The 23,527-nt window shown below is 38.4% G+C and overlaps 6 protein-coding genes across 11 annotated transcripts; 3 read left to right on the plus strand and 3 right to left on the minus strand.

The window, feature by feature from the left end:
* The first annotated feature begins 8 nt into the window (after positions 1 to 8).
* On the plus strand, positions 9 to 2,825 carry LOC108627736 (HEAT repeat-containing protein 3). Its single transcript, XM_018029147.2, has 6 exons — positions 9 to 579; positions 660 to 920; positions 986 to 1,902; positions 1,962 to 2,250; positions 2,312 to 2,494; positions 2,565 to 2,825. Exons 1-6 carry the CDS (start codon positions 436 to 438, stop codon positions 2,664 to 2,666), a joined length of 1,896 nt encoding a protein of 631 aa, XP_017884636.1. The 5' UTR covers positions 9 to 435; the 3' UTR covers positions 2,667 to 2,825.
* On the minus strand, positions 2,655 to 13,635 carry LOC108627739 (uncharacterized). Of its 2 annotated transcripts, none has more exons than XM_018029151.2 (6): positions 13,549 to 13,635; positions 7,644 to 7,964; positions 5,071 to 5,141; positions 4,746 to 5,004; positions 4,544 to 4,672; positions 2,655 to 4,483 (listed from the first exon to the last, which is right to left on the minus strand). In XM_018029151.2, exons 2-6 carry the CDS (start codon positions 7,829 to 7,831, stop codon positions 3,319 to 3,321), a joined length of 1,812 nt encoding a protein of 603 aa, XP_017884640.1. In that variant the 5' UTR covers positions 7,832 to 7,964; positions 13,549 to 13,635; the 3' UTR covers positions 2,655 to 3,318. The 2 variants fall into 2 exon arrangements, with proteins under 2 accessions (XP_017884640.1, XP_017884639.1); XM_018029150.2 differs by lacking the exon at positions 13,549 to 13,635 and adding an exon at positions 11,350 to 11,592.
* Positions 13,636 to 13,712: 77 nt separating this feature from the next.
* On the plus strand, positions 13,713 to 16,048 carry LOC108627740 (activating signal cointegrator 1). Of its 2 annotated transcripts, none has more exons than XM_026816063.1 (9): positions 13,713 to 13,803; positions 14,030 to 14,142; positions 14,208 to 14,426; positions 14,497 to 14,767; positions 14,831 to 15,134; positions 15,196 to 15,371; positions 15,435 to 15,556; positions 15,629 to 15,820; positions 15,890 to 16,048. In XM_026816063.1, the coding sequence occupies exons 1-9, from the start codon at positions 13,793 to 13,795 to the stop codon at positions 15,970 to 15,972; spliced, it is 1,491 nt and encodes a 496-aa protein (XP_026671864.1). In that variant the 5' UTR covers positions 13,713 to 13,792; the 3' UTR covers positions 15,973 to 16,048. The 2 variants fall into 2 exon arrangements, with proteins under 2 accessions (XP_026671864.1, XP_017884641.1); XM_018029152.2 differs by having other exon boundaries at positions 13,738 to 13,969.
* A 90-nt stretch (positions 16,049 to 16,138) lies between these two features.
* Positions 16,139 to 20,485, minus strand: tamo (PUB and ZnF_RBZ domain-containing protein tamozhennic). Of its 4 annotated transcripts, none has more exons than XM_018029149.2 (6): positions 19,947 to 20,485; positions 19,821 to 19,889; positions 19,491 to 19,628; positions 19,224 to 19,423; positions 18,975 to 19,154; positions 16,139 to 18,899 (listed from the first exon to the last, which is right to left on the minus strand). In XM_018029149.2, exons 3-6 carry the CDS (start codon positions 19,621 to 19,623, stop codon positions 17,586 to 17,588), a joined length of 1,827 nt encoding a protein of 608 aa, XP_017884638.1. In that variant the 5' UTR covers positions 19,624 to 19,628; positions 19,821 to 19,889; positions 19,947 to 20,485; the 3' UTR covers positions 16,139 to 17,585. The 4 variants fall into 4 exon arrangements, with proteins under 4 accessions (XP_017884638.1, XP_026671861.1, XP_026671863.1 ...); XM_026816060.1 differs by having other exon boundaries at positions 19,491 to 19,631; XM_026816062.1 differs by lacking the exon at positions 19,821 to 19,889 and having other exon boundaries at positions 19,890 to 20,485.
* On the plus strand, positions 20,414 to 21,359 carry Pldn (biogenesis of lysosomal organelles complex 1 subunit pallidin). The gene is made up of 5 exons (XM_018029156.2): positions 20,414 to 20,478; positions 20,551 to 20,661; positions 20,733 to 20,820; positions 20,971 to 21,057; positions 21,144 to 21,359. Exons 1-5 carry the CDS (start codon positions 20,414 to 20,416, stop codon positions 21,258 to 21,260), a joined length of 468 nt encoding a protein of 155 aa, XP_017884645.1. The 3' UTR covers positions 21,261 to 21,359.
* Positions 21,140 to 23,414, minus strand: O-fut2 (O-fucosyltransferase 2). The gene is made up of 9 exons (XM_018029155.2): positions 23,022 to 23,414; positions 22,805 to 22,941; positions 22,599 to 22,724; positions 22,273 to 22,537; positions 22,008 to 22,200; positions 21,776 to 21,953; positions 21,584 to 21,713; positions 21,364 to 21,524; positions 21,140 to 21,246 (listed from the first exon to the last, which is right to left on the minus strand). Exons 1-8 carry the CDS (start codon positions 23,177 to 23,179, stop codon positions 21,374 to 21,376), a joined length of 1,338 nt encoding a protein of 445 aa, XP_017884644.1. The 5' UTR covers positions 23,180 to 23,414; the 3' UTR covers positions 21,140 to 21,246; positions 21,364 to 21,373.
* Positions 23,415 to 23,527: the final 113 nt, after the last annotated feature.

The raw sequence follows: 23,527 nt of genomic DNA on the forward strand, positions 1-23,527 counted from the left end.
GAACGTGTCTCTGTACTGATTAGCGCTGATTAGGACCCATAACGATTTACGTTAATTTCGTTGCCTATAAAACTTCTTAATAGTCACTCAAATTGATACGTGAATGCGAACTGACGGGTTCGTCGAATGCGCAAACTCGCATCTGTTTCATGAAACGAAAGATATGTTTAATGAAGAATATTATCATTGTTTTAATAATTGTAACTGTACATTTCCACTACAAAAATATAAAAATTTGTATATATGTAGTAAAGTATTTAAATATTTACGAAATCAGTAAGAGTGTAGAATACAAACCGAAGTTATTGCTCCCCTTCCATCGGGCTACATCTACATCTACATCTCGACAAAAGAATAGGAGAAAATACCGGAGTGGTGAACACGTGTTTCTTTCGACAACCTCTTTTAGAGTTCATAAATAATTTATTATAAAAAATGGGAAAAGTAAGGACGAAGAGAAGAAAATTCCACAAAGAAAATCCTACGGGACTTCCATCGGTGAAAGATTTTGATTTAGAAGAAGCGGAGACTGTCACGAACGAAGACAGGGAAATTGCATTGCAACGAGTACTCGAAGAGGTTTGTATCTTGCAAATTAAAAAATAAATAATCGGTATTTCATTTGGAACGCAGTAATGAAGAAAGTATGAATGTTCCAGATACAGTCTGCCAATATCGAAGAAAAGTTGTCTGGTTTGCAAACGATGGAATCAATGTGCTGCGATACGTTACTTGCCGTACAAATCGCCAGCAATCGTATAGCTAAAATTTTGGGACCGTCACTACTTGACCCAAACGCATCGGTAAGAGCCTGTAGTGCAAGTGCGTTAAGAACTGTCGTGGAACATGGTGACGAGAAAGCTCACGAGATTTTAATGATAGATGATGTCATGTCCCCGATCTGCGCTTCGTTGAAACAAGTAAGTTATAGGAAAAAAGAGATATCTTACCAGATCCACGGTAATAATTTATTAAAAATGTTCAGTATCTAGATTGGCAGCCAAAAGATGATAAAAGGAAAGGTGATAATGACCAAGCATTCCTCCAAACGATCCTGTTGCTGTCAACATTGTGTGAATACAATGAACAAGCAATATTACATTGTAATAGAGAGAATATTGTGTCATTATTAATCAAATTCCTGGACATAACTGTGTACGGAATAGAAATTGTCACAGTTGTTACAAAATATTTGTCGTGTTTGTTGGATGACAATCTCGCTGCTGTTAAACAGCTTAGCAGTTACGAGGATACTGTACTTCAGCTTTTAACGTTTGAATCGAATGATAAAAATAATGCTGATGCTATTTGTCTTAAAACTGCTGTGAGTGGCCTATTGTTGCATCTAGCTAGTTATACAGAAAATACTTCGATTATTTGTACAATAGTAAATGTGCTTTCGAGCACTCTTTCAATTGATCACAATTTCTTATTATGCGATTTGGTTTCTATTTTACCGCATGAGAAAAATGCTTTGTCGAGCAGTGCAAAGAAAAGAGTGCGGAATGACACAAGTATTCTTGGTGCGCAGCAGCATGCTTTAGCGATTTTGGCTAACTTATCAGTATACAAGGATGAAGACAGCGAGAGTGAATTTGATTTTGATGATTTGGACTGTGAAACCGAGGATACAAACGATGAAAGGATGGAAGAAACACCTCCAAACGCTTCCCTACCAGTGGAGGTAGTCGAAATTTTTAAGAGTTGTGCCATAATAGATAAAGTATGGGACAAAACGAAAGCAGTTGATACGGATACGATAGAAATACTAGAACAAAATACCGATGGAAAGGAAATTATAAATGAGATGCGCTTACTAAACGCGAGGGCTTATTATTGTTTAACCAATTTGATATCGAGTTCAGAACTTGATGTGCTCGGTGGGACGAACAATGTATACAGGTAGGTACATAAAATCTAATTTCCATGTTATACGAGTTAAGTAATTTACTGTCAACTAGAATGTGGATTGATATTGGAACGTTCGTATTCAAAAATGCGGATCCAACCGATAAAAATTTAGTAGAATCCGCGGCGGCGGCATTGAGTGCGGCTATTAAAAAGTTGGCCCAACCGAATATCAAAGTTTTCGATCGATTAACGTTGAACGACATCGAGTTCATGATTGACGGAGAACGTCGGTATCCAAACCCTGACGTTCGACTGCACTTGATGCGAATATTAGGGAGTTTGGCTTGCATTTTAAGGTTTAAAGATAATATTCCTCCCGACCATTACGAAGTGATTAAGGTAAGATCTACAATTTCTTCTATTCTATCGACTATAATAGCTGGTTTATTATTTTTTATAGCGTGTATCCATGTTCTTATTGGATAACAGCATGAGTGAACCTTTGGTTTGGATTATGGCAGAGGCTATGGACGCGATAATGGACATATTTTCGGACGATGACAGTGAGCAGATACTGCGAATCGAGCAAGAGATTCAATTGGTAGAAAAATTGAAATCTCTCGTACCGATCTTTAAGAAGAGGGTAAAAATTCTTACTATTTTCTGATTCATGATACCAAAATTTCGTATAATAACTGGTTCTTTATCCATAGTTAAAACAGCAAAAGAAAGATTTGGGAGACCACTTTGCTACGATATCTACGGTGAATGGGAATATCACAAGGTTCATAAAGTACAAAGAGTCCAGAATGTAAAGTAAAGCTTTGTAAGCTTTGCTCTAATCTGTATTATACAGTTTGTTAACGCGTAACGTTGTAAAATAAGACGTAATCCTATTTACAGTATAAATATAATATTAAAACTTTGTAATTAATTGTTAAGTTTTAACAATAAAAGCTTTGCGTATCTCGCAACCCGAAGCGTTCACTTACATTTCATTATTCTCGGAAGTAATAATCGATGAAAAGCTCGAATCATTTAAAATAAAATATCCAAAGGAGCAACAGAGTAAATCTAGGGCGACTCTCAGACTTTATTCCACATCAATAAATAACGAGAAAACTAAATAGATAAACAACGAAATCCACAATCACAGAAATCTATACCTAACGTCGACGTCTTTCGATCAAGCCTTTCCAATAATAAAGCACGCGCGCACTCATACGCACACGTTTTTTGTATTTAAATGTACCTATGTATTCGATAAAAATAAAATCGTCAAGACGATCCCATCTTCGGTTAAATTTAAGCGGTCAATTATGCATTCAACAAACCTTTGAGCAGTTTGAGCGATTAAATAAAGGCACATGTACACGCGGCATTTGTACAGTCTTCAAAAAAGTTTAGACTCACGAGACTGTCCGATTCTTTGAATGAATTTAGATAATACCAACGGTACTATTAAAATTAAAGCGACTTTCCTCTGACCGGCTCGATACTTCCAATTCCATTCGAAACTGGATTAGGCAAACCGTGGGAATTTTTCAGATTTAATGAATTGTACCTCCTCGGCTTCGGGATAGGATTCACGTCTTCTAGTATCTCCGGTCTTTGTCTGATCGGTTCGGATATGTGAAGCTCGACCACCTTTACTGGGTCTCTGGGCGTGACTTCGGGAACGGGCGATTCATTCAACCTCACCACGCGAATTTCCTTTTGTTCCCTTGGGAACTCTTTGAATTCTATCTTGATCGGATTTTTTTCGTTCCCGACCATGTTCTGAAAAAAGTGCCTACGATTCTCCAGAATCAAATGCCTTCGGTTCTCTTGACCGTTCTCCTCAGACATTTTGGAATCAGACAAATTGGCGCTTTCCAATTCCTTTATGGCTTTCTCGATCTTCTCGATCTCTTCTTTCACCGAAAAACTATCGTTTCTGGACAAGGAACTCGTAGAACCTTTCTTCTGAAAACAGACGTTATCCACATCCTTAATAATTTCTATATTTTCCTGGGAATTCCTGCGGTATTCTATCTGGACATCATTTTGTTCGTTCTTCTTGGCATCTTCTTTGACGATCTCCTGCTCCTCGTCCGCGGTACACATCTTTGGTTCTTCTTTTACAGAATTGTTTTCTGAACAATTTTTACCATCGCACGATGTTTCTATATTATTTTCAACAATCTTCATCGAATCGTCTTCCGTTCCGTTCACTTCTAATTTTTCTTTCGATTCTTCGACACGCTCGGTCTTCTTTGTCAAATCGTCGATGTTCTCGGTGACCTTTGTTATGTCGGAGGATTCTATTATTCGAAGTTCCACGCTGGTTGCTTCGGGAACCGTGGAACTCGTTTCGTTCGTTTCCACGTCATCGCGACGCGGCGGCTGTGGTGCTCTGCGTTTCTTACGCCCGAACGAACTCATCGTGCTACCGACAGAAACGCAACTGTTTATGGAGAGGTTCGACTTTCTGTGCGCGTCCTGAGAATATCTTTTGAACGCGTAGTCTCTAAGCACGTTCTCGTTCTCATTCTCGTCGGAAATCGTCGTGTCGCCCGATCGACACGCTTCCTCTTCGGGATGCAACGTGTTCACGCTTGTCCTCTGCGATGCTCTATAACCGAATCTTCGCCTGGAACCACGTAAAAGGCACCCGTAATCGAGATTCATTCATACTTAAAAAAAAACTTACATGGGAGGAACGGGCGTCGATTCTTCGATTTCCTCGTGGGGAGTCTCAACATCGTTCTCGTTCTGTTCCCTGCTATCGAAATCTAACGCTGGTATCTTGTCCCTTGGTCTTGGACTGACTTGACCGAACCTATGCATTCCGTGAAAACAAAAATATAATCGCTGTTGCGAAATTGTTAAAGCATTTGAATAATAATTTTTACTTCCTCGCCGGTGGTTTGGGAGTGAGGTCACCCATAATTGACGTGGTCGTGTCCTTTGGACTTCCATCGTAGATTCTCGCTGGATCACCGTTCACGGTCAGATTCGAGCCGTATCTCGAGGACGAATTGTCTAATGTGTACTTTCTTCTCCTGACCAAAGTACCGAGAGCATCGTCGAAGTCTTGCTGGTCCTTCGTTACTCGCGGAGGCACCGCCGGTGGTACTCTGATGTACGAATCTCTTTTGTAGGTGGTCGAAACTGTTCAAAGTCCGGCGTATTAATAAGATCTGTCTACTTTTACACGTACGATATTCGAATAATCACCTGTAGTAATCGTGGACTTTTTCTCCTGCGCTTCTGGCTTGTCATCTTTCCTTTTCCCGAACAGACCGTTCCTGAAAGGAAACGTTTTTATACGTGAGCAGTTGGAGATAAGCAAATTAACAGGCATTAGTACGCTTCTCGCGTTATGTTCAACCGCTCTAGTCTGTCTGAAGCAAACAGATCCGTGTCACATTTCTGCCACGAGATTCCTCCGTTACGCTCTTAACCCACATACCTTGGAATTAATATTCCCGCCGATTAAAGATTCCAGAACCGAGACAACGATTGTCTGCTATCTACATAATTGACAACGGATAGGATTTCGCGAGGAAGAGCTCTTAAAAACGTATCAAGACAAACGCTTCGTCCTTATTAGATTGTGGTCCAATATTAATTAGGACAGATTATTTATTCTTAGACTCGAAAGACACGATCTCGTTTTAAGTGCAACATAAACCTCCGTATCATCGACGCGTCAATCGTCTATTCAAGAACAGGTACGATGTACTTGTGTAGTGAATAAGAAACATTATTCTGAGTTAAGGATGTGTTGACTATACAGTCAATCCCAAAAGTTTATGTATATTAGAAAAACGCATTTCCTATAATTAAAAAGAAATCAGACGCCGGAAGACTAATGCTAATAATAAATAGCTATGTGCTAAAAAATATAGAAGGAAATATCCAATTGAGTATTGACGCTGATGAAAATTTTTTTTTTCAAACTTGCGAAAAATGCTTCAAATAAAAGTTGTTTTCCTTCTAACTTCGATATTTAACGAGTTACGTATGATTATTTGGCATTTTATTGATGTTGACAAAATCCGACCATCCCAGCGTCGAAACGGCGAACTTTTGGCAAAACATTTCGTTTTTCCTTAATTACTCCTAAACCGTTGGACCTACGGGAAAATTGTATAAAACCTTTCTTGTAGAGGACGACGAGATCTACAACTTCCATATAAAAGTTCTTCGCTATCATTAATATTTAACGTGTTACTGACGAAAAACGAAAAATCAGTTTTTTGCAAATTACTCGTTAACTATTGACGCTGGCGAAAAAATTTTGCATGGAAATTGTAGATCTCGTCGTTCTCTACAAGAAAGGTCTGATGCAATTTTTCCGTATGTCCAACGATTTTGGAGTTATTGGCTAAAAACGAAAATTTGAAAGAAATTGAAGGGGGTACCCCTTGGAAAAATCTCGGAAAAATCGAAAATTTTTTGTTGTTTATTATTAGCAATGTTCTTCCGACGTCTGATTTCTTTTTAAAAAATGCATTTCTAAAGTGCATAAACTTTTGGGATTGACTGTATAGCCAATACATCCTTAAACGCGTTGTCATACATGCCGCATGAAAAGCATAGAGTGACGTCAGACACATAGATACATAACAATTTTCTTATTTTATCCAACGACGGGAATGCTACTAGAAGGTGAGTCGATTCACGATGATTAGAAATCGATTTAATTTGTTTACAAGCTTCTATATATTCGTAACGATAGATGTTTGAGCGTTTGCTGATTAAAATATACATCACTAGAATGTGCCGCAGTAATTTCTATAGAGTGAACGCTCTTCCACGAGAACAATCATAATGAAGGCTCGATTCATGGCCAGGGAAACGGTTCAGCGCAGCTTCGGTATGACGGATTACGAAGTCGACGGATAAGATTTCCTTTCGAGCGTGCAAAGAGTTCGCGTCGGGTTCCACGACGAACAATTTTCATCTGTCTAAATGAGAATTTTCTACTTGACTATTATAAGAAATTTTAATTATTAAGCGCGTGCTGGGAATTTTTACCAGCCGTAATTAGACCGGAACGCGTTCTCTCTACCGTCTGAGCGCTTCGCGACTAAAAATCGTGATTTCACCAAGAATTCCCTGTGGTTTTCCACAAAGATTGTTGAGACTAGAATATATTCATGGACTCAGTCGCCAACAGCTAAACGATTAATTGCTTACGCACGAGATTCGATGCACGATTTTATCTACGTTCCTTTAGGTCAACAGACTATCCCCCTTCGGATGATTTATGATTCTCGCGATCGTATCCCTACTGACCTCTTCATACAGATAAATCTATCAAATATCGATGCAAATCACCGATCTCAACGATTTCGAACAGAAACAATCTCGAATCAATTTGTCGTACGATTTCTATAGATGCGAAGAGAGTGAGAATATCGTTTCCACGTATGCATAGCATAAAAGACAAAAAAGACCGTGATCAAAGTCCGAGATAAACTGCTTTGGTATTATCACGACCAAAGTTTCAGACGGGAACGTTGCCTCAAATAGAAGTTGCCGAGACCTTTTGAACGTTACACCGTCCGACGTCGATCCGCTATTACAGTTACATACTCTTTATTTTCGTCGCTGGGCGACGGCCAAACGCAGGTGCTATAGCCGCGTGCCTAACTACGAACACAACTACTACTATCCGCGTCTGCGTTTCTCGTTTGCAAGGGTCTAAGTTCAAGTTCAACAAACTTACGCTCAACGCCTTCGCAATTTTATTTCAGTTCTGTAAAAGAATAAATTAGTCGATTTATATAAAGACTATTTACCAGGTGGATTTAATGGAAAAGCTGTGCGACCTCTTCTTCTTGCCTCTCCCGAAAGTCCAGAACTTGTGCTTCGCGTCCTTCGTCTTTCCATCCCGGTACAGATGCGGCTGAACATTTGCGATCTCGTCGTTGAACGGATTCAAATGTTCCGGGTAGTCGTAGACGGAAACGATCGGACGTCTCGACATGATTCACCTCTGCGCTGGTTCTTTCAGATTTTATCTCTCCGCGAGAAAGAAAGAAAGAACGTGAGAGACCGTTGCGACGAAACAGCGGCATTCATCGATCACTGGCCATGCTTCTTTCTTCGTCCTTGCACGTCTAAAAGTTTTCGAAGAAATATGTTTCGTTATATTTTATGACGCCATTCCAAACGAAGTTTTACGAGATAAACGGTGTTTTATCTTCGTTAAATTGACACAGATTAGAGCGATATAAAACGATTCGCCGACGGTGTTTACAGTAAACTTAAACTTTGTACGATTTGTCCCGGCGACTATTCCTAAATACTAATGGGGAAGAATGTAACGTAATTGGCCGAAGAGCGCCGGCAGTTTAATATAGTAACCACGAGGAAAGCATATGAGCGATCGGAATAAAGTCCAGATTTATTTTTAACGCATTACGTTAGGCCTGATTCTGTGGAAATTAGCGATCGCAGGAAGTCGCCCCGGAAAGGAAAACAATGCTCGCAATATTTTTAACTGATACTCTTTCTATTTGTTAATCGCAGAGAGCTAAGTGCCAGACGCCAGTAATTATTGTTCTGTTGTAGTTATGTCAATTGTAGCTGGTTCAAATCGAACGACCCGTGAACGCGTGTCTGTACAATTGGCTACTATTAAATGGCATTGGTAATGGTCGCTGAACGATGTCCTGGAGGTTAATCAACGTTAAACCAGGGAACACGCATCTGCTGTTTTTCTGGAAATTATCTACGAACGCTTTCAATTACCTCGTTCGATCGTTAACTAGGTAAATTTATTAAATTCGAACACGTTGACCCGGTTAACGAACCATCTGATCCTGAGCCCATTACGAAAATAGAGAACGACTCAGGTTTCGAGATTTGCGCAATCAATTCGACTTGATTGTCGAAAATTTTAGAAAAAGACAGGAACATCACCTATACTCGTATCTGGCGACACGACAGTCACGAGGAACAACTAACGAACGCAATTAGCTCAATTAGCTCATTGCACTTGCGGTTCATTTCTGATCTAGAGCTCGCTGATAAACTTGCATCACAATATTGGTCAAACAATCCTAAACGGAGAGTCAAGTACGAGGCGTATGCACGCGTTGAAATTAACAATGAATTATTACAACGAAAAATTATATTAAACGAAATGACCAAGTTGTCCGTTTCACGCGAAATAATAGTTCCTCTGTTCTTTTCACGTGTGCACGATACTAATTGCACAGAAGGCCGGCGTGGTTTTGCTAATTGAAGAAACTATTTCACACGAGGGTAACTATGATGCGCTGCACAAAGCGTGTTTCTTCTTTGCATACATAATATTTGTTTCTAATATTTTTAGCGCGTCGTGAATTGTTTTTTTTTTATGACGTTCGCGAGATAAGGAAAGAATTATCGTTGAAACGAAGCGATTAAATAGGTACGAGTACAGAGGTGGTTTAAGGTAGCTGTTACGAGTCGTAACGCTATTGCTTCAGCGTGTGGTAATCCTAACGACTGGCGAACAGCCTCCGCATCTGGTACGCACGTTACTAGTTGTGACAAACTCGACGAGACGTCTATAAATAATTACGCGGCTAATAAAACTGGATAAATCGCACGTAGATTGAAAGTACTCTGTACACACAGATACATGTTTAAGGACGTATTGACTATACAGTCAAAGTTTATGTACCTTAGAAAAACGCATTACCTACAATAATTAAAAAGAAATCAGACGTCCAGAAGAACAATGATTTTGGATGAAAAAGTTTATTTGTTAACGTTCAACTGGTTTCTAAACAATAAAAGTTGATAAAATTTGTTATATTGTTTATATAAGTATTTTCCTATCATCAATTTTTGGCAGTGAATTCTGCAGACTTTTAACTTTAGAAAATAAAAAANTTTTTCAAAAAACCCATGAATTGATTTAAAATTTTACAGGTAGCTTTTTAATAGTAGTAGGCATCTATAATAACAAATTCAATATTCTAATATAGTTTAAGTATATAGCCTAACATCCTTAAATACGGTGCGCTAGTAGTAGCCGAGATTTATCGATCAGAATTTCAGTTTCGCGTGTCATGTAAGTAGAACTGGAACACGCTTTTGTCAATGTCTGATAGCGATTTCGTGCAAGGAGTTGTTCGTGCAATTTTCTTCGGAGAAATTTCGAATTTCTAGGTTGAATATTCAGCTACGTTCGATCACGAGGCGAGGTGGAACATGTTTTACGTGTTCCTTGGAAAAATCGATCGTCATCGGGACGGAGAGAGGGGCACGAGCGCTAAGACTCGGTGTCGAAATTAGCCGCAAATTAATTTGACTTTGTCTAATGTAACTTGCCCTTCCGTTTAGACACCGGGGAACACTTGAAATGATCGCGAATTAAGCTGTCAGATAGAGACGTTGATACAGAGAGAGAAACTGATCTCGTCGTTTCGAATCGTTCCTGTCCAAATGTGCTAATAATTAATTCGTTGAAAAGAGTTCGCAGCCGCGTGCACGCTGGAATCCCGAAATAAAATACGTTCTACAAGGCGAACGAGGAACGCGGTCAGTTTTTAAATAACATCGAGAGAGTTGGGCAGCCATGACCAAGGTTTCTAGGATACCGGTTGGATACCAAGAAATCCAACGAGGAATTTACACGCGTTTCACTGTGTTTGTACAAAAATAATCGAATGAAAACTCTCATACGCTACGAGTAGGCAGCGCGTATGGAGACAGATATCTCTTGGGTTTATGAGACAATGAAAATATACGAAACTCGTGGCTAGCTGAATTGTACGCGTCATGTAGGTCAGTAAATCGCAGCTGAACGTGATCGCATGAATTAGTAAGGGGTTATATATGTAATATGCCACGCTGCGTCACGGTAAACAGGCATTGTTCTTCTTTAAAAACGAAACGAAACGAAACGAGTCAACAGTTGATTGTTCGATACTCGATACCTGCGGATGTCAATCATTTTGCAGCGTGCCCCAACTTTCCTTCCATTCACGTTGGCGTTCCAAACTTTGGTTCTCGATATTTTAAAACACGTATACGACGCACACGTTTATTTACATGTTTCCACCGGAATTTACATATAGAGATTAATGAACAACAGCGTGATAAGCATTTTTTATCACGAAACATGTCTACTTCGAAGACTATACTTATGTTGCGATAAGACACCGAGTTTAGTTGGTACCTATAGCATTCGAGCGGGAGTAAAATTTCTAGAGGTACGTTTCATCGATTCTTATAGCGCGACGACGACGCATTTGTATTTGTCCTTAATATGCATATGTATGCACCTACGGTTTGGGAGCATTGCTCGTTTAATTGATGACAGGGTACGATAAGAAGGATCAAAATTGGTTAAGCTGTCAGTTCGTCAAAGTAAGTTTGATCAAAGTTTTGGTAGAATGATCGCAAACTGCACGTCGGTGTGTCACTGTCAAGCTATTAACGATCGATCGAACGATTATCCTGAGAACTATCGTTTACACGTTTGTTTTCAAAGTTTTAAACTCTTACATAAGCAAGTGCAGGTGTAGAAAAACCGTGTTTGATCGTCGTCGCCGCCGCCGGTCTATCTGTTCTGCATTCCAAAGTGATACGTCGCACACTGTCCTCGACACTGAACCCAAAAAGACAGCACGGCACTAACGTGTGTACGTATGTACAGTACGAAACGTGGAACGGTGGAATACGACTGTCGAAGAGCAAACGAACCTCTCTTATCCGCGTTTGCCGGGCAACTGCGGCGGGGCAAACTGCGAGCTTCAATTTCAATTTCAACCAGCTTCGACTGACTTCGCGCAATTTGAATGCGCCGTGACTAACTTCGTGCCTTTCTACCCACGCTCACCGGTTTATTTAAATCATTAATATTTTCGATTTCAACGCAAATTACATATACATATATAGATCCAAAGTACTTAAACTCCGGTAAAAGATCGAATTTCAAACATTCGATTCCTGCCAATCGAAATTCCCCCTGTTAATTGATATTTATATGGAATTCGTTTTATTGCCAATAATAAACACGTGTGCTGACTAACGCTAATTGAATTCATGCATCCCGAGTACAGGTTTACTATTTTGTGTAGGCGTCAGTTAGTGGAACGTGCATAGAAAGTAGAAAAAGAAAAGCGTGATGCATGCGAGTAAGCTAAAACGAAACTGCTATCCTACACGTTATTAATCAGTTGTGCGAATTAACATCATTGTTAGCTTCGGGTTTCTTATTCTAATAGCACAGCATATTGTGATTGCACTGTCGACAATGATAACTTACGACTAAAAAGAGTGAGATAATCTCTCTCAAGAATTATTTATCGTGTCGATTAATAAGAAAAAGGAAGGAAACAAATAAATGAGATACCGTTCTTCATCGTACTTGAATATATCATTCCTATTCCCATCGATGACGATTACGTGGCCTGACGGGTTCTACATATGTATGTAATAGCAAAGCTGCTCTCTGCTGTTATTACAAGTAAAAAAACAAAATGGTGAACAATCTATATTGGAACCGAATCGATTTCGTTTATCTCATTTATCGATTTAAAAACTGGACAGGAACCGTCGAGCCTCTAGACATGTACATAGACTTTATCTCGATCCGATTCTAGATCGTATATCCAATCAACGTTGATAAGATACGCGTTATCGAGCCCATTTTCATTTTTGCGCAATGTTTACGATGATCCGTTTTCAGACATAGTAGCGAGAGGTATGTTATATAAGAGAAAAGTATTTTATTTCTGCTATCGCATTAATTTCCCCCTGTAAAAGATACCGCTAGCTCGAAAAAGATGAGTCACCCGTTCGCGACAATTGTGCAACTCCTCGATACTCGTATTTAATGATATGTAATATAAATACGTACAAAAGGGAAGATTTAAATGAAACGAATTTATGCCCGGAAACTATGGTCAAGGATAGGAACCGTGAATATCCGTTGATACGGTTCGGACTTTATTATAGATGATTCGTGCATTGTACGTGAGAATAATGAAGACGCCTTTCAACGGCATCCGACTAAATGAAACCGTCGATTGAAAGTAATTATCAAATGATCCCGATGCGGAACGATATAGAAAGTTCATCGCATAGCAACCTCTTATCGTCTGACAACAGGTCAATCGACCAAATAACAAGTCGCGAATGGCCAACTGATTATTGTCGGATGCTCGAAACGATTTTCGTTTTATATTCGTAATCTATCTAATATTTGCAACAATTGGCGGCGCAATGTATTCACACGATGTCTAGATTTTGACTAGATTTGTACAGTCATTAAATGAGACGCTGTTCAATTTTAGAAGAACGATTAGAAATTGTTAATGATTATCTATCCATAGCTAAGAATTGCACAGCGCGTAACGATAGAAACGAGTCGACGGGTGGATAAATTCTAATAGATGATAATGTGTTACGCGTTATACATCCAGCGGTGCAGTAATTGTTATGTAACGCCGGTAGAAATTGAGAATCGAGACCCGGCGATGTGTATATGCACTATCTATGCACGAATGCATTAATACGCGACAGCGTCGACGCGTAGACTAGCTATGCAAATTTAAGTGCAGGAAGATCCGTTTGTTGGATTGTCGTGTTCATATGACCCACCATAATCCACGTACGACACTCAAGTTTTTTAAGAATTCCGAAAAAAACAATCGCAATCGTAACCGAATCGAATGCGAACACGAATAAGCAATTGATTACCTTTGCGTTTCTTTCTTTTCCCATCCGTTCACGCAGGCACATCCATCATCCGTAATTTATCACACAAACTATCGTTCCACACTGGTTTCGTTTACATAGTAATCGTAATTCATAATGTTATAAACCGTAACGAGAAATTGTAACAAGTGGCGTTACCACTCAGGAGAAACTCGAAGCTTGGCGCACACCGTCTTAGATAAAGAGCGAACGAACGTTCAGATCATCAGATGTTTTACAATTTACAATGTGGCTATGGTGACTATTCCTATTCCTGCTACGTGTTCGATCCGATCGCACTGATTCTCCAGTGTAAACATCAAAATTAGATAGCAAAATATTCATAATTTGTCAAAATGGAAAGGTGGATGCGTAATAAATTAAGCGAAATTTTGGATTTTCCCGTCACAGAACAATTGATAACGTACGAAAATTAGTATCAATTATTATTGTCCAAGTGTTACCTGTTTATCATTTTTTGTAGGCACATAACGTCAATGGAAAATGTACGGGACGTGGATGAATATTTGCGATCTTTCTTAGATCCTAACAATGTAAAGCATACACAGTTTATTGAAGATGTGAAAAAACAGAGAGGTGTGTGTTTACATAGTTTATATTTAAATTTACTATCCTCGTACCATTTTCTAATATTATTTCAGTAACAATTGGCAAAGATCAGGCTGGATACAAAAAAGCAAATGATACTGTTGATAATACAAGGAAAAAACAAAATGATAAGAAGAAAAACAAGGGAAAGGGAAAAGAGAATAAAGAATCTAAGCAGGTACAAGAAATCGCACAAGAGAAAATGGAAAAGAAGAAGACTAAGTTTGTAAATTTGTATTCTCAAGAGGGAAAATCAGCAATTCTGTTCAAAGGTATTACGGAAATGAAACGAAAGGAAGGTGTTTGGAAGTTTCAATTCATAAAAGAATAATATCTGATTAGGTAGACATAAATGCAATTGTGAGGCAACGAAGCATAATTTGATTAACAATTGCCTGAACTGCGGGAGAATAGTTTGCACCCAAGAAGGATCTGGACCTTGCTTCTTCTGCGAAGAACTCGTATGTTCTCAAGAGGAACAAGCTATTCTTTCTAACAATAGCAAACAAAGCGATCGTTTGCACAATAAGCTGATAAACCATAAGCCTAATAACAATGCTCTAGAGGAGTCAATAAAGCAGAGAGATAAACTTCTGGAATACGATCGGGATGGGTACGTGAGTTATTTTAACGAAATTGCTAATTGTACCGATTAACATTAATCCTGCCGATTTAGAGTGCAGTGTACCAAAGTGATAGACGACCAAAATGACTATTATCAATGGAACAACATATGGTTACCGGCTGAACAACGATCGAAGCTGAAAAAGTTAGAGGACGAAATGCATCAGAGGAAACACATGACTCGCCTCGACAGAAAAGTTAATCTAACGTTTGACTTCATGGGCAGAGAGGTACGCGAAGAGAAACAAGCCGATGACATCGATGAAATAAGCGACGATTATCTTCAAGAGATTTCTGAATCTGTTGATGAGATTCAAGGAAGCAACATTTGCCCAACTATAGAATTTAATCCAACGGTATGAACTTGAATCGTTTTTCCTATAATAAAAACGTAAAACCTAAACTATTATTGTGTAGTATATGGAATCGGAGGATCGAGAAATGAATGTTCAGACGCGAACGTTGAGAACAAGGATTCCTTCGAGGACGAGCAGTATTATTCAAGACAAGGAATACTTGGAAATGTCTGATCCCGGTTTATGTTTGAGCATGCATCAACCTTATGCTTCTCTTTTAGTGTCTGGAATAAAAATGTAAGACGTAGTTGATTTAGATGCGACAATGATAGCTACATGTCTTTATTTTTAATGTTTTAGCCACGAAGGACGCACGTGGTACTCATCGCACAGAGGAAGACTGTGGATCGCAGCAACGTCCAAGACTCCCAATATGGAAGAAATTTCAAAAATAGAACACGCTTATCGCGTTTTGAAAGATGGTTGGCACAAGTTACACTCTCGAATATAAAACCCGCTTCATAAAGATACGAAAATATATATGTATTTTACAGAAAGACTGAGGTTCCCTGAGACTTACCCAACCAGCTGTCTGTTAGGATGCGTGACGGTGGTCGATGTTCTACCTCAAGAGGAATATAGAAAACGTTATCCAGAAGGGGAGAGCGATAGCCCTTACGTTTTTATATGCGAAGATTTCTTCGTGTTGCCAATTAAATTTCCGATACAAGGAAAACATAAAATTTGTAAGTGACATGTTTGTAAAATGATTCGTGTGGAACGTAATTGAAATGATTCTTACTACGTCTGTGTAGATAAACTGGATACAAAAATTCATCACGCCGTTCAGAAGATGCTGGAAAAATGTACAAAGAACACACACGACGTTAAGAAGTAAATCGTTACACAATGTATATTAAATATTTATTATTTGTACGTAATAGAATATATTACACTTATATTGCAATATATTACATTAGCCATTATGAGATATAAATTTCTTTATACCCTACTCGTTTATTTTTACCTGTCCATATCTCCCATTCAATGAAAAAATATTAATGCTTTCTTTCGTTTCCGTTAAAATATCAGACTTTTATGAACGTTAACAGTAGATTTCAGTAAAGTCGTTTTTACATAAAACAGTCTATACATTTCCAAGTACGGGAACATTTTTCATCGGAGTATGGCCTTATAATGCTTATTGTTCACTATATAAATTTTGTCTATCCGTTAGAGGTGTATCAGAAACGATCTCATGATTCCCGATAAAATTTCTATGAAAAATCAACAGCGAAAAGTTTTTAAACATTAATATAATATCATCTTGCAATAATTAGCATAGTATATCAACAAATGTAACTTCAACAAATTATAAAAGACGTGGTACTCGCGGACCAACTGAAAATTAAATATGTAAAAGCATTAGATGCAACAAAGTAGTAACACTCGTATGTATGTATAGATAAAATAATGTCTAGGAGTCTAAGGAAGGAATAGAATTTCTGAAACGGTATTACCTTGCGAACTGATCGATTGGGAATGTATAAATATCAAAGTATGTTTCTCTTATAGATTTTCTTCATAGAATTATGTAACTGCACGATATGCAACCTTTACCCAAACACTCAAGTCGGACATACGTATAATAGATTGAAACGATAGTTTTACTGATTTCGGATATTATGCAGTCTATTAAATTGTCATGCAATTTACGCACATCTCCTAAAGGTACACACGTATTGTAATTCTAAGATAATATTGTCTACTTAAAACACAATTCGAATAATAAATGTAATTAATATCCATTTATCCCATTTACATTTTAATTGAAATAATTAATTGCCACCTAACATTATGCAGACTAGAGTCCTAGACTGATCGAACGAGAAACACAATTACCTTTCACGTTTAATTCAATTTTAATAAGAATCAACGAAAGAAGTTCACGATTCTACAAAGTCGATAAACATATACGTGTGTATACGCACAATAAATGTACGCAATAACAATTAATAGCTTTGCTCTCAAACAACATTCCAAATTTTTATTTCCCTAAAATGCAGATCCCGAGACTCGAGCCCTTGCGATGGATACGATGTACATGACGTAGAATTAATTATTTCTAGATAACTTTCCGTGTCGTGAATTATTTAGGCTGTCAAATATCGTCGATAATAATCAGTAAGATGAATTTTTTCAAACAAGTAATAGGCCATCACAATCTCACCGTAATACTAATAACTGTATCCGTATCACAAATCTAGTGGAACAACTTCAAATAAATAATTTCATATATAAATATACATATATGTATATCCATTACATGGTTTATGAAATATTAAATTCGATTAATAAGATAATAACATTTTAAAATTGATTCGCCTCGAAATGAACCGATCGATATTTTCATTGAACGCTTTATACGATTCGGTCGAGTATCAGGAAAAATGTTCTTACTCACCATTTCCATCGAAATCTGAAGAAACACGGACAAATTGTTCTTCTACCTTAAATATAAGTCGGCGAATCCTTCAAATTGATACCACAGGCTTCGCAGACCGACACGTTCTTCTCGTTTACTAAGGTACACCGCGGACATTCCTTCCCACCGCTGGCTAAAGGTTTGTCTTCGTTCCCTTTGTGCCTGGACTTGCCGCACATTTCGCAGATCTCTTTCGACGATGAATTGAGATACGTGCACGCGGCGCAATTCCATTTAGATCTCTCGTCCTCCGCTCTCACATCTTCCTTCCTCGTGTTTGCCAACTCCACGTCCTGCAAACTGTCAGCAATTTTCACGATCTGATCGGACGACCGATGAGAACGTTGCATTGGAAGCGTCTGGCTGCCGTGTCTCTTCTCTTTATGACCCTCCGAGGATGCATCGCGGTATCTGTTCGAGTCCATCAGATCGAAGGAAGAGGACTTCTTCTTCAGAGGTAACGTGTCGTGGTGATGGTGATGGTGATATCGACCGTTCGTCATCGACGAACCGTCCGTCTCATCGCTTTTTCCGCTTCTCTTCTTCTCGTAACGATACGCGCTATACTTTTCGTCGTTGTCGATTTGCTTGTACATCTTCTGTTTGCTTGATCGGGAGTCACACTCGCGTTTGTGTAAAATGTCTTCGCGTTCACCCAGATCTTTCGAGTATCCCAAACTTTCTAAATTCTTATAAACGAAGTCCCAAGAATCGTAGTTGTTCTTCTCCGACTTACCAATCCTCTTCCCGTAATCGCAGTCCCGCGAATCTCCATCGTTCGACTGTCTTCTGTACGAGTCCATCTCGTCTAAATCCGGTATCCGGTGAGACGTCTTTCGATTATGTAATTTATCGTAATTAGCTACCGTCACCGGCATATCCAGCTCGATCAATCTATCTGTCGGTACTCTCGCGTATCCCGGCGTGTAATACGGATTTACACTGCTCAAGTACTTGTTACAGTGCGGCAAGCACCCATAGCCGCACCGATTCGTGAACCCGTGATCCATTGGTTGATAATATCTATAACTCCCAGGCACGGTGTTCGTATCCTCGATGTATCTGTACTCGGACTGACAGACGGGCATCAGATTGTAAGAAGGCATGATGTGATATGGGATCGACGGTGACGCTTCGTCGATGCAGCTAGGTTGCGGATAGTGATAGTCCTTGTAGCTATCCGATTTCGTCCGGCTCTGATGTATCTTCTCGAGGAAACGATAATTCAAAGCTCTGATGGCTTGCTCCGGTGTACCGACGTGATTCTCGCGAAATTCTAGTACCTCCAACCACGAGTTGCTGCAGTTCTGTGAAACGCTTTCCCATATTTGCTTCAAGATCTGTCGGAATCATTTCACTGTCGTTCAAGGGCATTTCAAGATATCAAGATAAATAATAACGTTGCATTTGCGCACCTGGCATTCGACGAAGGCGACTATAGCATCCCTGCTCACGCTAGATACTTTGTCAGGATCGATAGGGCCCTCTAAAGTGAGCACGCCCAATCCCGTGTGCTTGTATCCCATTTGTTCAAACATTAACTCTGCTCCTATCAAATTCGCTTCCACTTCGTGTTTGTAGTATCCGCTATACATCTGTCGATCAACGAATTAAATTAATCGACGATTGAAAAGATCATACGCGAAACGAAAAAATATATTAACCCTTAACGTTCTATACTCCTTTCTCCAGGGCTGAGCTAATAAATTAGCTGCGTATAAAGATATTGCACTCCAGGCAGTCGCAGCTCTGTACCCACTGAAATCCTGTAACGTGGCTGCCGATCTGTGCAATATATCTGCTGTCTCTTGAAATACGTATTTGTTCTCATTCGGTACTAGACAAAGATATTCTTTGATGAAACCTGAAACATAAAGACTGTTGCAGACACTTGAACGACTACTTCATACATTTACATATTTCCGATTTACCTTCAAGTTTGTGACGTTGTTGTAACTTTAAAGGGCTATCGTCTGTTTGCAAATAAACCAAATGGCTCTGTTCTAATTTCATACTGATCTCTTGTAATCTGTCTTTGCCTCTCATTATTAAGTCACTTGCCATTTTAGCTGCTACAACGAATAGATTTCTATTTAAATACATGTACAAAGTGAATCAACTTGGAGAAAATATTCCTACTGTGTTCAATGAGAAATATGATTGAATCTAACAGTGAAGCATCAAGAATAACAAAACTGGATGATTGATAAATAACAGAAATGGGACTAGGACTGTCATTCAGTAATAGAGATCTTTCACACCTATTACAAAACCGTCTAGAAATGCAGTTTTAGATGAAATTCTTGATTCAAACTATGGCTAGCTCCAACCTAAAAATAAATCCTATATTTAGAAGCCCTGGCTACAGTGTTTATTCCAGGAGCTACCATAATATATTCTCTATTTGGTGGATGTCCCATTTCGTGCATAAACATCCATCGGGTTTCACGTTGCATTTAGAATACATATTATTATTTCACTTGATAAACAGCCAGAGAGAGAAAGAGAGACAGAGAGTAAATATTTTTCCCACAAACTTTTCTTCTTGGTTAGAGTTAGGTGTCGTATTATATCGCGAGCATGAAACCAACGTGCACTAGATAACCGAGCGCCGATACCACGGACGGCAAGTGGTTTACATGAGTTCACATTTCGCATATATAATAAATCGCAAAAGAGAAGAGAACCCAGTGCACGACGTGCAACACAAGTGTCAGTCTAGTCGATTCTACTCAACGAACATCGGACTCGTACTGACTCATACTTACATAATTTAATGTTATTGTTTACGTTGTCAAACGATTTATTATTTACTAGAATTTACTCGGAACAATTATAACGTAGTGGATTAAAAATGATGACCGATATGGAAGAGGCCGAGGCAAAGAAATTGCAATCGGAGATCGAAAAACGCAATGGGTAATCTTTTACGCGCGTACTGGTCGATCATCGTTTGTTTGTTTTAAACAATATTGTTCGATTTTCTCGTAGAGAGGAAGACAAAGTGGACTTTAAAGAAGCTGCGAACAAATTAGCTGAAGGACTTTTAAGTCAGTATCAGGTGCAATTAGTACATGTTCAGAAAAAGCTTGATGAAGTAAGGTGAGAGGACAGGTGAATTTATTTCTCGTGATTGATGTTGTGTACTATTCGCTTCTCTTTTATCTGAATAGGAATAAACAGGAGACTTTATTAGATCAGATGCAATTTGAAAATAAAAAACTTCAGGACACCTTCAACGACGAGAATCTTAACGAAATGGTAAGTGACAATTGAGGAATTTAATTTTTGTGCCCGAATTGTATTAGATGATGGATTTTGTGCAATAAATTTTTAGTATAAAAGCGTAGTATGTATAAAAAAAAGCAAGATATAGATATGCGAAAATATGCACGGGAATATGTATTGCAGTTTCAAACTATTAAAGTTAGTCAAGGGAAATTAGTTTTAATGAAAAAAGAGATGGCTTCTATTCACGACCGGACGCTCAAATTGAAAGTAAGTTGTACACCGCATTGAATTTTAAATCCCCCGATTGGACGTGAGTCTCGACTGACACTCATTTGAATGATACTCATTTATAGAAAAGAGCATTGAGATTACAACAAGTAAAACAGAAAGAAGCCTTGACCAAGGAACAACAACGGGAGCAAGAGATTCGTCGTGAACAAGAACTGATCGGTAAACCTGTAATAAGTTAAGGAATACAATCTTCCAGTGAAATAATCAAGATTGTCAAATATGTACAAAAAGTTATTGTATTTATACATATTACAATAAAACACGTATCTAAAAATTCATTACCTGATGTACATTACCATACGATTTCCCATTGCCCGTCGGAGCCACATTTCTTTCCATCCTTGCATAAGTAATTGAATGTCGTTTTCGTAGGAAAGCCGATAATTTCTCTGTCCTCCTGTATCCTGAATGTAAACGTTGATTCGGCCGTTCCTATGAAGTATCTAAAGAGAAAACGAGGAGATTGAACTATCAGAAATACGTACGCGTAGTTCATATTCACCTGGCATAAGAACATATTATTTGATCGATGATGGCAACCCCACCGTCTTTAAACTTATTCAGTACATGATCGGACGGAATAAATCTTAAAACCGTGTAATTCAATAGATATTTTTCGAGTTCCTCAAATTCTGAAATATAATTTAGAGTCGAATGTAGAGACAGGCATTCGAAAGATTTCAAAATATTTTACCTTCATCTATAGCGTCTGTAGCAACAAATAAGGTATTCAATTTAAGTTCGTTCAACTTCTCTTTTAATTGTAAAGCGACAGATTTTATAGTGGGTACCATCGAAGAACGACCGACAAGGAAGTCGCGTCTTCTCAGATGAACTGATAAGTAAGCTCCTCCGACCGCGTTCCTCCTTTTCTGTGATTAAAAAACTTCTCTCTAATCTATCTTTTTGTCGATCTAAGTACGTACCTTTTCTTTAGTCCAGTCATCCGGTCGTTTTGTCTTATCGCGATCGTTCGTGGAATTAAGAAACGTTTCTCTGTACTTGTTTGCGATAGAGTACAATTCGGAATTGTATCGCATACTACGTCTGGCTCGCCAATATTCGCGTGAACCATAAGAATCGTGCAATGCGATTTCCATATAATCGAATGCAATAGATCTAAGACGATAATTTTATTTAATCGATCATGTACGACACATTGTTCTTGGATTCTGAATAATCAGAGCTCACCTATAAACGTTAGGTTTGAGATTTTGTTTGAGGCTGGATATGAAACCATGAAATTTAAGGCATTTAACCATTCTCGAAGTTACATTGCGATATCCCCAAAAATATCCACCATATCTATTAGCTTCTACTTTGTGATATTGTAACTCCTTCGTACACTTTGTTATTTCATTTTTATCTTCAAATTTACCTGTTCTGAACATCTCTTCATCGTTTTGTAACACATACACATTGTCGAGCTGTGTCTGTCCACTTTCAGAAGGGAACTCTGAAATAATACGTTGTTCCGATTTACTAATTCATGATGCATCAATTCGATTTGATTGTACCATGTAAAAATTGATGCATTTCAATGACTGGTATGTACTTTCGTAAACTTGGAATGTTAAAAAATAGGCCCCAGGGTAACTGTCTTTGCGATCCTATATGCTTACTCTGCCAATGATATAAATTGCCTATAAAATAAAAGAACAATTATCGATCACAGAAGCGAACATGAAATAACTTTAAAACTGATGTTAGGTAACAAAATTACCCCATGGTGGCAAGACTAATTGCCACTTGAATTCTTCCTCTTCTTTAATCAAATTGTTTATAAAAACCGCTACTCGAACGTAGACGTCCCTTCTTAAATTAAAACCTTCCGGGGGGTTCACGTCGTAGAGTATATAACTAAAAAAGAAGATATTGTTTATATAAGAACAGCCGGCTTCGCAGCGGAATAATACAATAATAAAATAATGAGTTTGAACCGGTTTCGAGAATAGCGTGATTGAATGTTGCATTTATTGTTAATCTTCGCATCTTCATCAGGCGTATCACAAAACTCATTTTCAACAACAGTTTGCGTAAAATTAATTAAAAACAATGTAAGATACAACACTCTCGAGGATAACATGGGATTTAACATCTTAGGGTTATACTCTATTCTACATGCGCGGGATGTGCTACGATACGAAGGAGTCGTCAACTTTCAAACAATGATAAATATTAAATAAAGACTGTCTTTTATAACATAAACAATCTCTATAAATCAGTCCTAAGACACTTAATATACAATAAATAAATCTGCATCCCCATAAGTCTATTCCTCATACTAGATCGTATGTATCACGATCTAAACGATCGTGACGCTCATATGTGTACAATTCGATCATATGTTTTTCTCCGATGAGTTCGAGTTTCCTTCCCTTCACGAGATTTTATTGTTAAAAATGATATGATCGAGGATAGTAAAAAACAACAGCAATAACAACAA

Source organism: Ceratina calcarata, unplaced genomic scaffold (genome assembly GCF_001652005.2).
Source record: "Ceratina calcarata isolate Rehan_Ccalc_2016 unplaced genomic scaffold, ASM165200v1 scaffold48.2, whole genome shotgun sequence".
In the NCBI taxonomy this organism is placed as follows: Eukaryota; Metazoa; Arthropoda; class Insecta; order Hymenoptera; family Apidae; genus Ceratina; species Ceratina calcarata.